The 14,109-nt window shown below is 42.7% G+C and overlaps 1 protein-coding gene across 1 annotated transcript in view; it reads right to left on the bottom strand.

Annotated features, from left to right (window-relative positions):
- CARF (calcium responsive transcription factor) overlaps positions 1-6,533 on the bottom strand; it is a 36,754-nt gene extending 30,221 nt beyond the window's left edge. The window contains exons 1-4 of the mRNA XM_069860843.1: positions 6,392-6,533; positions 5,252-5,473; positions 4,350-4,470; positions 1,350-1,479 (exon numbers count right to left, since the gene is read on the bottom strand). Coding sequence (XP_069716944.1) covers positions 1,350-1,479; positions 4,350-4,470; positions 5,252-5,473; positions 6,392-6,502 — 584 coding nt within the window. The 5' untranslated portion in view covers positions 6,503-6,533. The remainder of the gene's footprint in view (positions 1-1,349; positions 1,480-4,349; positions 4,471-5,251; positions 5,474-6,391) is intronic.
- Positions 6,534-14,109: the final 7,576 nt, after the last annotated feature.

Below are 14,109 nucleotides of genomic sequence, written 5' to 3'. Positions count from 1 at the left end.
ATAAGCAGCTAAAAACCCCACTGTTTTCTATACTGAAGAAGACCTCTGAGCATTCGTTATTCTCTGTATGGTTGTGTGACAACAATAGACAAAACATGATGAATGAGACCATGTGATTTTCTTGATAATTTTCTTACACAGACTGATGTTAGACTGCTAAAGATTAAAACCAATATCAAACACTTGTTAAACACTGCAAAGTTTAGGATATTTTAAATCACCAAAAACCAGCTCCAACAAGTATTTTAAGTATCTAGTTTCTCCATTCCTTACATCCTGGTGCAGATAAAAATGCTTACTCAATGTTTATTATTGCAAGACTCAAGTGCATTTCCTTCTGTCCATGCAAATGTGTCTCCTTTTCAGGATTATTTTTCTAACATGTACAGACTGTTCGCAAAATCCATTCACAAACTGTTTCTCTTCACTTCATCTGTTTCCGAATATATAATTTGCGCTGTAGTGAGATTATCTAATGCCTTTCATGTCTCAACTTTAAAACAACATAAACCAAGGCAAAGCCAGCCTGCAGTCCGCAGAACAAATGCTGGGTTTGGGTTTTTCTTTTGGCTGTTTTGTTGGGTTTTTTTATTTGTTCAGGTTTTTTGGTGTTTGTTCTTTTTAGCAAAAAAGAATCCCAGAGTGTTCAGGAATTAAAATAGTTGGCATGACCTAGCACAGGGACAGAATCAGATAGATATCAAGAGAGAAAAACATAATAACTATTTTAATTTTAGAAGCTTTGCTAACCAATCTGCCTGCCTACATGTTCCACCGAAACACACCATCAGCAGCTACTGTCTCATAGTTTATCAAAGGAAGCTGAAGAAGTTATCCAAAGAACAAATATTAAGCTCTCCTTGTAAAGCCAACTCTTGCAATCCCTATCTAAAAAATAAGTATCTACAATCAACCATTCTTGTGGGAGGATGGTTTATGTAGGCTTTAATATAATCATACAAGAAACTCTCTGTTCCCTCAGACTCCAACATTCCCTGCAGTTCCTTCACTGGATCACTTTCTGCTCTTGGTTGGCAGTATCAGTGTTTATTTGGAGTAATTTGAGTAATTTGCACTGTGCTACTTTAAATGCCCACCTATTGCTCTGGTCAGAATATATTCGAATCCCTCTGGAATATAGGTACTTTAAGTGCTTTTTCCGCTGCTCTGGCACATAAAAAACTGCCTGCAAACACAGTTACCTACACATTACTCACTAATACTAAGGGGTTCATCACCTCTATTCTATGGTAATTTTGTGATAGTCACTGCAAAAACAAACTGCAAGTAAAAAGGCAGTACAAACAGTGGATTAAAATGATTGTTCAACCTTTCAACTCCCGACCTACCTGGTGGCTGGTTTTTTTGATACGGTAAGAGATGCCTGTGGATGTAGAATATAGCTGCTCGCACTGTCTGCTACAGCAGCCACCGCCACAGTCTGCAAGTTCCCGTCAGCACACTTCTCTTCTGAAACATCTTTGCAAAAATAAAATGTCCTCCTGGTCAATAACTGAACTCAGAATGGGGAAATGACAAACTATGATTAAAGTCTGCGTGTTGGAAAAGCAAGTACTTTGACATAAGAGATCAGATTTCTAGATGATAAAAATAGTTTAAGATTTGTGAATCAATACCCAAACTCCAGGCACACGTATGAAGATACACCTGATAAGGTTGTTTGTACTCAAGGACTTTGGTAATCATGCGACTGCTAAATAATCAGAATAACTTGTAAAGACTTTACATTTCCACAAATCTATATAGGATTGCATAACCATTTTGTTCAACTGCAAATCACACACTGGCTTTTAAAATAAGATAAAAAGGAGATAACAATACTGCATTGCACTTAGAAAAGAACACCTAAACAAGAAAAAAAACATGCCTATTGTAATTCAATCTGACATGGTGTTAGAACAAATGTTTTAGCCTTTCTTGGTAGCAGGGGGAAGCAATCCATAAGACAGAAAATATTGTTTGACTGAAGCCTGCAAGTATAGTTAAACTAAAAAATAATGGAAAACTGAAAACAGATATTTGACACTTTGGTCTCAACAAAGAGAAATAGGAGGGATTTTTGCCCTTCGACTACAAAAGCTTCTTTCCCCCTATCCTGAGAGCTATAGACTCAGTACAGAAATCAATCCACTAAAAAGGTGGTGCCAGAAGATTCGTAAGCGTGCACCTCAGAGCAACACCACTCTGGCTCAGAGGTTGGAGCACAGGTTCCCTCTAGCCAGACGTGCCCTTAAAACACTATGGACTACTCTGAAGTTTGTGCCATTTCATGTATTACCACCACACGAAGGCAAGTGAAACTCAAAGGCTGACAGTCCATTCTCCTTCCCCTTTAATCTCCATAGTAAAGCACCAACAAGCCTTCCTAACTGTCTTGCAGTGCTACCGACTAGGAGAAGTCTGGCTGGAAAGCTGCCTGGAGGAGAAGGACCTGGGGGTGTTGGTTGACAGTGACTGAACATGAGCCAGCAGTGGCCCAGGTGGCCAAGAAGGCCAATGGCGTCTTGGCTTGTATCAGAAACGGCCTGGGCAGCAGGTCCAGGAATGTTATTCTACCTCTGTACTTGGCACTGGTGAGACCGCTCCTTGAATCCTGTGTTCAGTTCTGAGACCCTCACCACAAGAAGGATGTTGAGGCTCTGGAGAGAGTCCAGAGAAGAGCAACAAAGCTGGTGAAGGGGCTGGAGAACAGGCCTTATGAGGAGCGGCTGAGAGAGCTGGGGTTGTTTAGCCTGGAGAAGAGGAGGCTGAGGGGAGACCTCATTGCTCTCTACAACTACCTGAAAGGAGGGTGCTGGCCTCTTCTCCCAAGTGACAGGGGACAGGACAAGAGGGAATGGCCTCAAGCTCTGCCAGGGGAGATTTAGGCTGGCCATCAGGAAAAAATTTTTCACAGCAAGGGTCATTGGGCACTGGCAGAGGCTGCCCAGGGAGGTGGTTGAGTCACCTCCCCTGGAGGTGTTTAAGGCACAGGTGGACGAGGTGCTAAGGGGAATGGTTTAGTGTTTGATAGGAACGGTTGGACTCGATGATCCGGCGGGTCTCTTCCAACCTGGTTATTCTATGATTCTATGAAAGTCTTTTGCACAGTAAGTCTCTAGGAAAAAAAAAAAATCACAACGAAAAAACACCCTGTAGCACTGTTGCAGAACATATATTCAAATACGGTGAAACTGAGCTTTATGCAAACAGAGAGCCCCTTGTAGGATGAAAAACAGGAATATAAAAGTACTATTCAGCATTGCAACTTATTGACTACAAAAAGTAGCAGCAATTCTTTAGTAACTGAAGGCTCAGTCACTGAAGACTACAACGTAACCTAACCAAAGGTGGGTTTAACCCTGCAAGAGCAGGGAGAGAGGGAGGGGAGGGGGATTAGGGTAGGAGCAAACCTTTCAGTGTAAGGTTGCAAATCCATATTCCAACTGTAAGTGAAAAAGGCTGGAGCATGACTTGAATCCCAACTCTTTTTCCTATTCGCCCAGTATCAGGACTCTAGTTTTACCCCTGAGGTCTCATTCCACAGGGCCACTTAACTAGTGCTCAGATTTTGAGAATTTTATATAGAAAACGCATGAACAGTTTGAAAAACCTCGGAGCATTTATCAAAATGTGACAAGCTAGTTCTCTGTCTTTTTCTGTGAATGTAAAGTACGTAGAATTTTGCCACCCAGCAAGGTTTGCAGATAAATAATCAATGCTTTCAGATTTCTAGAGGAAAGCTTAAAATTTGCACTTCTAGTTGCGCATCTCACCACCCACTTAAAATGTGACAGTTGACACACTGAAAGAAAAAACTCAGCAATGAAGTGAAAGTTACATCTGATTTCCTTCATTGGGAACTGAATTTCTAACAAGGTGCTTCATTCTTGACTTCACAAAAGATGCATCTCTACCAGTGGCCTCTGGAACAGACCCAAACAATTCTATTTCTACCTGCATTACATGAATTAACTAGTTCACTGAGAATTAAGTAAACAGACAGTGGAAATTCAAAGCTGACAGTACACCTGGCTGACTTGGTACAAATGTCCTTATTAACGGTAAATAAGGCAAGAAGCAGCTTTGTGCTTGATATCTCTATTTATCCATTGAATAGATAAAGTGAGCATAATAGCATAAGGCTTTCATAAGGCTTTTGTCCAACAGAAAACATGATGTATGGGGTGCCAGATGCATAATCAGAAAGCAAATTCAGTAAGTTTGTATTTTTGGTTACAACTAACCAAGGAAAGGAAACACATACACACAAGGAGCTTAAAAAAAGATCATGCAGGATATACCTAGTCACAGGAACACACCCCCCAAGTCCCATAGGCTAAACTCACCCTGCATGCTGGTCACATCCAGAAGCTGACCTTGAGGAATAATCACTTGGGCCATTCCTGCCTGGGCAGAAGGAATGACGTGCAGCACCTGTCCATTTTCTGACTGGCTTGCAACGATCATCTGTAAGGCAATCACACAAAAACATAAACAGCAGTAGTTTGTATGGTGATCATTATTTGTTAATTACCAGAAAATAAAAATATTTTGGTTGGAATTAGGGCCTGTAAATTAACTTGATTTCACATAACAAGGAAACAGCCTATTTACTGTCATTTTCTTAAAATTACTTTCCCTCTTTTAAAATAGCCCTTTAATTGATTAAAGGAGGCGGGGAGGTGGGGGGAACCCAAAAAATCAGCCTTACTAACCAACCAACCACCACTATTACTAAAGCTATCACAAACCTAATTACCAAGGACTTGTTCCACCAAGTTATAAAATCCTGAATAACATAAAATATCATCTTGTTACTGATTTATTATACTTTAAATGGGTGAGGTGTCTTTTGGTGCCAGATGAGAGAGTTACCTTTTTACAAAAGAAGTGTTAAGAATTACAAAGTGATGCTTTAAGCAAATTAACTGGGGGGGAGGGGAGGGAGGAAGAGACATAATGAATTAGCTTATTGCTAATGTTCCACTTCTTCCCCGAAAACCCACAAAGGGACTTAACAAGGGAATATAAAAACCAGGCTTGATAATGAGAAAAGACATAAGTTCTTTAATAAAACGAGTAACGGCTGGAGACAGGATTTGTGAACTGAACCACTGAAAAGTTTCACTTGTTACTAGAGACAAAGCCTTAATCAGCCATTGCCACAACAAACAAGCACCACCTGAAAAAGTTCTTCAGAGAGCTCCTTGGTCTGAATGCCCTGCTGCTCTGTCTCAGACACACTCACCATGTGTGCACTGGGCCCTCCTAGGGGCTGCAGATCATAGAGATGCTGCCCAGTTTGGTCTATCAGGTAGAATTCCTCTGCAGAGTGAGGCTGCGACTGGGGCGGCCGCGCTGGGGCAGCTGAGGTCGGAGAGCTGCCCGAGAGGCGTATTGCAATGGGCAAGGCTGCAGGAGAGTCACTCTGTCCAAACAATGGATCCCTGGAATCCATGCAGGTTAGATGCTTTCACAGAGGAAAACCAGTAAAACGAACTTTAATCTTGAGTAGCAATTTCTATTTAAAAAAAAAAAAAAACAAAGAAAGGAAAGAACAGTTAAACCTGGTGTGCTGTATTGTACATTCAAAAAGAGCTCTTGTCCTTCTGATTAAGAGACTACTAGCCAACACTAGCAACTCTATTTTTGTTTTCCATTTCTGTGCTGAAAAATGTATTCATATTTCTGCTTCCTAGAAAAAAACTCTTTCTCCTAAGCAGAAAGGAAATCTCTGGTGGGGAAAAATGTTTCTAAATTGTATACAAAAATCAGACATGGGCCAAACAACCTTCTCAAAAATTCTGCAGGTATAAGCCTCCTGTACTGAAAGTGTCTACTATAAACTACACCAGAAAAGCAGCAACAAGTAAAAGGCACTAGTGTTAAATGTGTTAAAGACATTGTGCAGAGACCATAAGCACACCTCTAAATCACTACCTGAATGTTAGTTTATATTAGCTGAAGTAATCTGCAGAACATTCACGCAGAGAAATCTCTTTGACCTGTGTCTCTGGCTTCTTATTTCACACGTTTGGTCACTAAGCTATTTGACCTCAAGTGGTTTTAACCCCTTCTACTCCAAGGCAAGTCATCAAATATTCTTTAATAAGACGATTTTGTTAACACAGTAAAACATGGGGTTTTTTTCAGCACTGTAACAGGAGCTATTAATATAATTACTATCACTATTACATCTTGATATTCATCAGTTCAAAGCTGAAAGTAACATGAACCCAAGGGAAGAAACTTCTGTACTTTTTGAGAAGACTTTTTTTCTTGCCACTATAAAGGCAAGAAAAACACACACTGATGAAATATCACACTGTAAAATCATCAGATAGGATGTAAAGAAAGTGTCTATCAAGACAGGACATTCATAGCTTACCTGCAAAACGCGATCACTTGTTTCTGACTCTCCTGCAGTATTGCAGTCACCTATGAACAAATCATTGGATCCTTGCATAGCAATGTCATGGTCAGCTCCATTTTCTTCCATTACAAAATGACCTGAAAAAGTTAACAAAAGTTTATTTCAACCTTCCATACATTAGCCTCAACTAAGACAATGCTGCAGGGGTTTCTTTGGTCCTACAAATTTAGTCTCACAAGTTCTAATGCTGTTGCAAGCTAACAGCAAAGGCCTCAAGAAATCCTTGTCTTGTTATCACTTACTGCAGAAAAAATTTCAGTGTTGCTCCAGGAGCTTAATTTGGCATCTTGTAAAGGACAATTTGCTTGACTTGTCATTGCGCACGCAGATACAAACCACAAATACTTAGATGAAAATCACGAGTATGTTCACAAGCACTCCACTAACAAACATACACATCTAGAGAACACATGATATTTAAAGATATGCCAGTACTGCTTTACAAAAATAAGTCATCTACTTCCATAATCAAGGTTTATGCATTACCCAGCTATGGCATGCAGCCACCTTGAAGCAAATTACCTTTGTTTTAAAAGGTTATAAGACTACATATAGACGAAATTACATTACTGTTGTTAGTCTAAAGAAGTAAGCTTTGGGCAGGAAAACCAACAGATATCAAAACCAAAATTTGGCATTAATCATATGATGAAAGACGAAAATACAGATCCACCTCCTATTGCAAAGAAAAGTACTTCAAGGAGCTCAGCTGCGCACTATAAACCTTCAAGCTAACAGAGACTATCGGACAGCGAATTACCACATCCACAGGATAAGGCTTTCACCTAGACAGTACACACCCTTTAAAGCAGTGACCAATCCCAAACATTCATAAGCAATGAGACAACATGACAAACTAACTGGGCCCCTATGTTACAAGAGTACATACATACTAGACTACACACATAATACGCCAAACTGAACAGAAGAAAACTCAATTCCTGCAGTTTGGGATGAGGGAATGGGAAAGGTGTTCAGGATTTTCCTCTTCAGTATTAATCTTAAAAATAGGCAGCGTTATATTAGCACATGACCTCGATCAGATTTATCTTCTTCACCACACCACATAGTAAATTCCTTGAGATGGACCTTCTTGGCTGTGTAATTTCAACCACTTACAGCTTTAGTAAGGAGAACATAAAAAGCAAGAGTCACTTGAAAACAACCATACAACCTTGGAAGCACAATTTTTTTTTGTTTTGCAAAGACATAAAGCACCACAGGCAAAGTAAATCCACACCTCCTTGGCTTCTGAAGCTGAATAAAGCATCCTGCTGATACAAACAACGTTGTGACGTTAAGCTGCTCATACGCTCAATATACTAAATACTTAAATCTAAAGCAGATTTATTTTTCCATTCAATTTTCAAGTGACGACACTCCAAATTCCAAATGAAGTTACCTTGTGTTTACAAATATTTTGTAGCTTTGTATCTGAGAACAATTATGAGATGTTTCAGTTAAAATGTCTGAAGCATGCTAGGAGCAAATGAAAAAAGACAAGAGAACTAGATTTCACCATCACTCAACCATTCCCCCTTAGTAAAAAGATGTAAATCTAAGTCAGTTTTGTCCAAGTGGCACATTTAATTCTGAAGAAGTTTGTTCCAGAGATATTGATGGCACGTACCCTGAATGTGCTGGAACCTGACTACAGAACACAAGGATGGCTGTATTGTGACAGACCAACTGCACGAGTAGCACAATATCCTGTATCTAACACTGGTTAATAATAAAGCTCAGGGAAAAAATGACAGCAGTGGGGTAAATATACAGAGATATTCATGCAGCTTCCTCTCATAGGCAGCCCAGGATCATCTGAAGTTTTATCTTTGTGTTTAAAAAATGCCCTTGCTACATTTTTGCCCTGTGACTTTGTCTAATCACTGTTCTAATCCAGCCAAACCACCGGCACGCACATCACTCCAGACAACGAACGTCACGGTTTAACCATCCAAGTTTCATTGACATAAGTGCTGTGCAACCCGAAACAAAAGATTTTCTTTTTTGTCTCAATGACTATACTTGTATGGATACTTAAAAGTACATACATAGATAAGAAATTTTATAGCTGTTTAAACATTGCTAACAAACTCCCCAAAGAAGACAGTTAAGTCCTGTACACCGATATCTGTGTGAACACTTTGTCACAAAGGAGTAAATAAATGTCCTGGTGTTGGTGGGGATGTTAATTTTACCCCCAGTAACTGTTATAGTACTATGTTTTGGATTTAGTATGACAATAATGTTGATAACACACTAGTGGTTTTAGTTGGTTCTAAATAGTGCTTACACTAAGTCACAGACTTCTCAGTTTCCCAACCTTTACTGGCAAGAAGGTGCACAAGAAGCTGGGAGGGGACACAGCCCCATCAGTTGACCCCAGCTGACCAAAGGGATTCTCCACACAGTGTGGCATCATGCTCAGTACACAATTTGGAGTGTGGGGTGGTTGGGCAGGTGCTGGATCACTCCTCAGGGACGGTCTGTGCATTGGCCACCGAGTGGTGAGCAACTGCATTTTACATCTCTTCTTCCGCATATTCTGTTTTTTCCTCTTCCTTCTTTTTCTGTCCTGTTAAACTGTCTGTATCTCAGCCCTCAAGTTTCACTTTTTTTCAATTCTCCTCCCCCATCTCATCACAGGGAAGGAGTGTGCAGTTGCCAGCTGGGGTTAAACCACAAAATGGCATACAAATGTCTCTGGTTTTCAGAAACTCTTACACATAAGTGCCACAAAATTTCCAATGTAACATCATTGTATCCCACATTTAACAGCAGGTTGAAGGAGAAATCTGGGAATGTAATGCCAGTGAAAAAAGGGGAACAACAGTTGTACCTTCAGTGTACACATCAAACAGGCAGCTCCCCACGCTTCATTCAGATTTAACCTTAATGCAGCTCCACCCAAACCACTCTGCAGGCTACTCCCCATAAAGCCCACCACTCCACAGGCATTTCCAACTCAAGCATCAGTGTGCTTTAATGCCCTAAGACTGCTTCCTACATCCATTTGGGAAGCACTTTACTCAAAATAAGGGGAAATCTCTGGCTATTGCTATCTCTACAAAGAGAGCAAACAACCACAGAAACTGCTAGCACAGGCAAACCACGATAATCATCGCAAGCATTTTATACAGGGTCTTACCGACAGGATCTTCAACAGGTGAACATGCACTGCAATCCAGCCTACACACTGCCCCCAGTGATTCACCTCCAGTGGACTGATAGTTCAAGTAGCAAGACACAAAAGGCAGTCAGATCTCAATATATTTAGCCATCAAGAGCTCCTGTGATAACACAAGTGCCAAAGCCAGGGTCACTTCTTGCAGCGCTAGGTTTCTTACTGACTGTCATCCACAGACACAACTTGTATAACATCAAGTGCTCTCAACAGGAACAGGATTTCAATGCCTACTCTGAGGTGAGCCCCCATCCTAACAGCTGCAATCTCCTCTAATCCAGAAACCCACATACTGATTCTTAATATATAAACTTTTAAAGACACTGACAGAAAAGTCAAACCAGCATTACTTTAAAATCCCACCACTGACCACATCTCCACTCCGCCTTAAGGCAGAGCATTAGATTTCCCTACTTTCTTGCCTCTGCTTCTGTGTTCCAAGGGAATACCTATACCTACCAACTACAAGCAGCAGTCCCTAAAAATAGACCAGCTCTAGACTAACATAACTTTAAGGTCTCATATCAGTGCTTGCTTCTGCCTTCCCTCAGTTAAGAAGCCCCCTTGTGAACACAACACGCAGCTAGATCCCAAAGGGGAGCATTGCCTTTCAAAATCCCAGAGCTAATTATTTCAACACTGAATCAATATTGCAAAATTTTAGTCAAGAGAAGAAATTCAAACTGTAAAAACCAGATAAGTCAATTGTGATAATATGCACATTCCACCTAGAAGTACTCTGTTCATACAGGAAGGAGGGAATTCTCTTACATTTTTCAAGTTTCAAGTTCTCAGTGCATACTCCTTAACAAAAAAAACAACCCCCCCCCCCCAAAAAAAAAACGTAAGTCAAAGCCTGACTGTGTGAATTCACGTTTTCAGCACTTCTGATAGGAATAGTCCCCATTCTGGTTTTATACTTCTTGACAGGAAATACAAACAGCTGAATGCCTCACCAACAATCTTTTTTGGGTTTTCCATTAAATGCTTCAGAGCTTGGAACAATTAAGCACTGCCTCTGATGACACTTCTCTACCCTACGAAGGGCACAAATTACAGCAAAACATAACAGGGAGGAAATCAAGGGACAGCAATATCCTCAAATCACACAATCATAGAATCACTAGGTTGGAAAGGACCTTTGAGATCATCAAGTCCAACTCTACCTGTCCACTAATAAATCATACCTGTAAGCTGTTCATCTACCCGTCCTTTAAATACCTCCAGGGATGGTGACTCCACCACTTCCCTGGGCAGCCTCTGCCAGTGCCTGAAAACCCTTTCAGTGTCGAAATTTTTCCTAATGTCTAATCTGCACCTCTCCTGGGGAGGCCATTCCCTCTCTTCCTATCACCTGCCACTTGGAAGAAGAGGCCAGCACTCTCCTCTCTACAACCACCTTTTTTCCTTTCAGGTAGTTGTAGAGAGCAATAAGATCTCCCCTCAGCTTCTTCTCTAGGATAAACAACCCCAGCTCCCTCAGCTGCTCCTCATAAGACTTTACATGGAGCTTTACAATTAGCTTTTTTACTGAGGTTTGCGGTTTAGCTCATCATCGTCACAGAAGAGCCGGCTGGCAGTGTTAAGAACACCTGGGAGACCCGGGTGCTCCTGCTGAGAGGGCATCTCAAGTGAATCACTTCTGTGCAGCCGGCTCAGTTCTCTGGAAAACGAATGGGTGTCAGTTACGCCGGCAAACGATGTCGGACCTTGTGAGTGAGCTTAAAACCAGATAAGATTTCAGAGTCTCACAAAACATCAAGACTCAACACCTGCCCCAGGGGGAGCCCAACTTCTCCCCAGAGACAGACAGGTGGGAGGGAAGAGCACCCCCTCCTCTTCCCCAGCCCCAGCCCGCACCCCCCAGCCCGGTCTTTCCCCTTCCTCCCCCCCAAGACAGACAGACACAGAGAGAGAGAGAGAGACAGACAGAGAGACAGACAGATAGACAGAGGGAGAGAGACAGACAGAGGGAGACAGACAGAGGGAGACAGACAGACACAGAGAGAGAGAGAATGACAGACAGAGACAGAGAGAGAGAGAATGACAGACAGAGACAGAGAGACACGGACAGAGAGACGGAGAAGGACAGAGAGACGGAGATGGACAGAGGGAGACAGAGACGGACAGAGGGAGACAGAGACGGACAGAGGGAGACAGAGACGGACAGAGGGAGATGGACAGACACACAGAGAAAGACAGACAGACAGACACAGAGAGAGAGAGAAAGGCAGACAGACAGAGAGAGACAGACACAGAGAAAGACAGACAGACAGAGAGACAGACGGAGAGAGGGAGACAGACAGACGGAGAGAGGGAGACAGACAGACGGAGACAGATAGAGAGAGAGACAGACAGAGGGAGGGAGACAGAGAGAGAGACAGAGAGAGAGACAGAGAGAGACACAGAGAGAGACAGAGAGACAGAGACAGAGAGAGAGAGAGAGAGAGAGAGACAGAGAGAGAGAGAGAGAGAGAGACAGAGACAGAGACAGAGACAGAGACAGAGACAGAGACAGAGACAGACAGACAGACAGAGACACCCCCGCACCCCGAAGGAAGAAGCTACCGACCCTCCGCCCGGCTCCCAGAGGCGCCGCCATGGAGCCCCGCCCCTCGGCGCACGCGCGCCGCCGCGAGGCAGGGCGACAGGGTCCCCCTCGTGGGGCACGCTGGGAGCTGTAGTTTCCTTCCCCGCGGGGCACGCTGGGAGTTGTAGTCCCCGCGGCCGCCCGAGAGCGCGGAGTCCGGCGGGGCCCCCGCGGCCCGGTCCTGCCTCCCACCGAGGGGCTGAGGGCGCTGCTGCCGGGCTTGGGGCCACCGACCCCGTCTGTGTGAAGAACCTTTTCCTGACCCAACCCAGCCCTCTCCTCCCCGGCACACCTTCCTGCCATTGCCTCGCTATTCCTCCTTTTTGCAGCCGGCAGAGAAGCAGCCTTTCGCATTCCTTTGACAACAACATTTACACCACTTTCTTTATACAGAAATGCTCCAACAAGCCGACAGCACAAAGAGATTTTTGGGAACAGAAACACCAAAACCTTGTACCTAACTGTAAATCTGAAAGTTGCTTGGCTCCCCACAAGTGAATGAAGCCAACTCCATGGAAGGGAACAGAGAGTTGATGCCGTGAGAAGCCAAACTCAATAATCAGTGCCAATTTGATTCCAGAGCAGGTATTCTTATTATGCAGCCCTGGACACACAGGGAATAGCTCCACCTAATATGTGTGCAAATTATTGAGGCTGCGTACATTATTTTTATACTGTTTAAACATACATATTCATATAGGTTCCGGGAAACAGATTATATATCCATTAGTTTTCATGGAATAGGTGTGTCTATGATAATCACTTCTCAGAATTTATTTACATAAATTTCTTCCCCTTGGTGCTCGCTCCTGTGTCTGTAGATACAGTTGGACTCTTCACCTGCCCTTCTTGCACGTGCTCTTGGACTCCTTGGGCTCCCCTTCAAGGTTGCATCTGATCCTACCTGCTTCTTCTTTCTCTTATCATTGTGCTGGCCGCTGTTATCTGTATTAATTGGCCACAGTCATTCTTTCTCGTTCTTCCTAACCGCAGCATTGCTAACAGTCTTACTTAAGCACAGGTATCCAGGCACAGGTCAGCTAGATGTTATCATTGAAGCTAATCCTACATTTTATTTCTAAAATCACAAAATCTATACGCAATCCTCAAATATATAATAGGTTAGCAACTTATAACAAGTCATTTCTTCCATCATGGGCTGCCATGCACACGCCAACGGGCAGCGAGGTGTGGGAAACACTCATTCACTGGTAAAATATTAAAAAGGCCGAAGTCTTTGACGCAAAGATAATAGTATTTTTATTTTACAATTCAGCACGGAATTGGATGCCCTTCTAAAAAAGGCATAACATCTTACAAAAGCAGTGGACATATATACTAGTTTTAGACAAAGAACCATATAAATCTTCAAAGAATTATTTTTTGGATTATCTAACCATGTCTGGAGACTTCCTTCAGGTTCTCTCTTGACTGAAGACAACTACACCTTGCTAGACAACTAAGCATATCAATAAATTCTTGCAACTCTAAGACAGTGTTTATTCTTTCAGGTTGTTTATCCATGTCTGGAGGTTTTCGGTATAGTATCTCTTGATACAAGACAGATTTATATGACAAGATAAGTAAACATACAAACCAGCTGCAACAAAACTTATCAATTAATTCTCACAGAGGTCTCGGAGAGAGAAACCAGAGACCAAGGGATTGCGGATTTTGGGGAAAATGGAGCACCTTTCTCTGCAGGTTCCCGCAGGATTTTCACAGAACCGCTGCGTTGGGAAAGACCTTTGAGATCACCGAGCCCACCCGCACCTGCCCGCTGCTAAACCGCGTTCCTCCCTGGGCGGGGCCTCTCGGCAGCCGTAGCCTGCGCGCAAGGCATGCAGGGAGTTGTAGTCCCCGCGGCCGCTCGCCGCGTGGTGCAGCCGCTTCATCAAC

Source organism: Phaenicophaeus curvirostris, chromosome 7 (genome assembly GCF_032191515.1).
Source record: "Phaenicophaeus curvirostris isolate KB17595 chromosome 7, BPBGC_Pcur_1.0, whole genome shotgun sequence".
NCBI lineage: Eukaryota > Metazoa > Chordata > Aves > Cuculiformes > Cuculidae > Phaenicophaeus > Phaenicophaeus curvirostris.
Note: the sequence above shows the minus strand (reverse complement) of the source record. Positions and strands in the feature narration are given on the sequence as shown.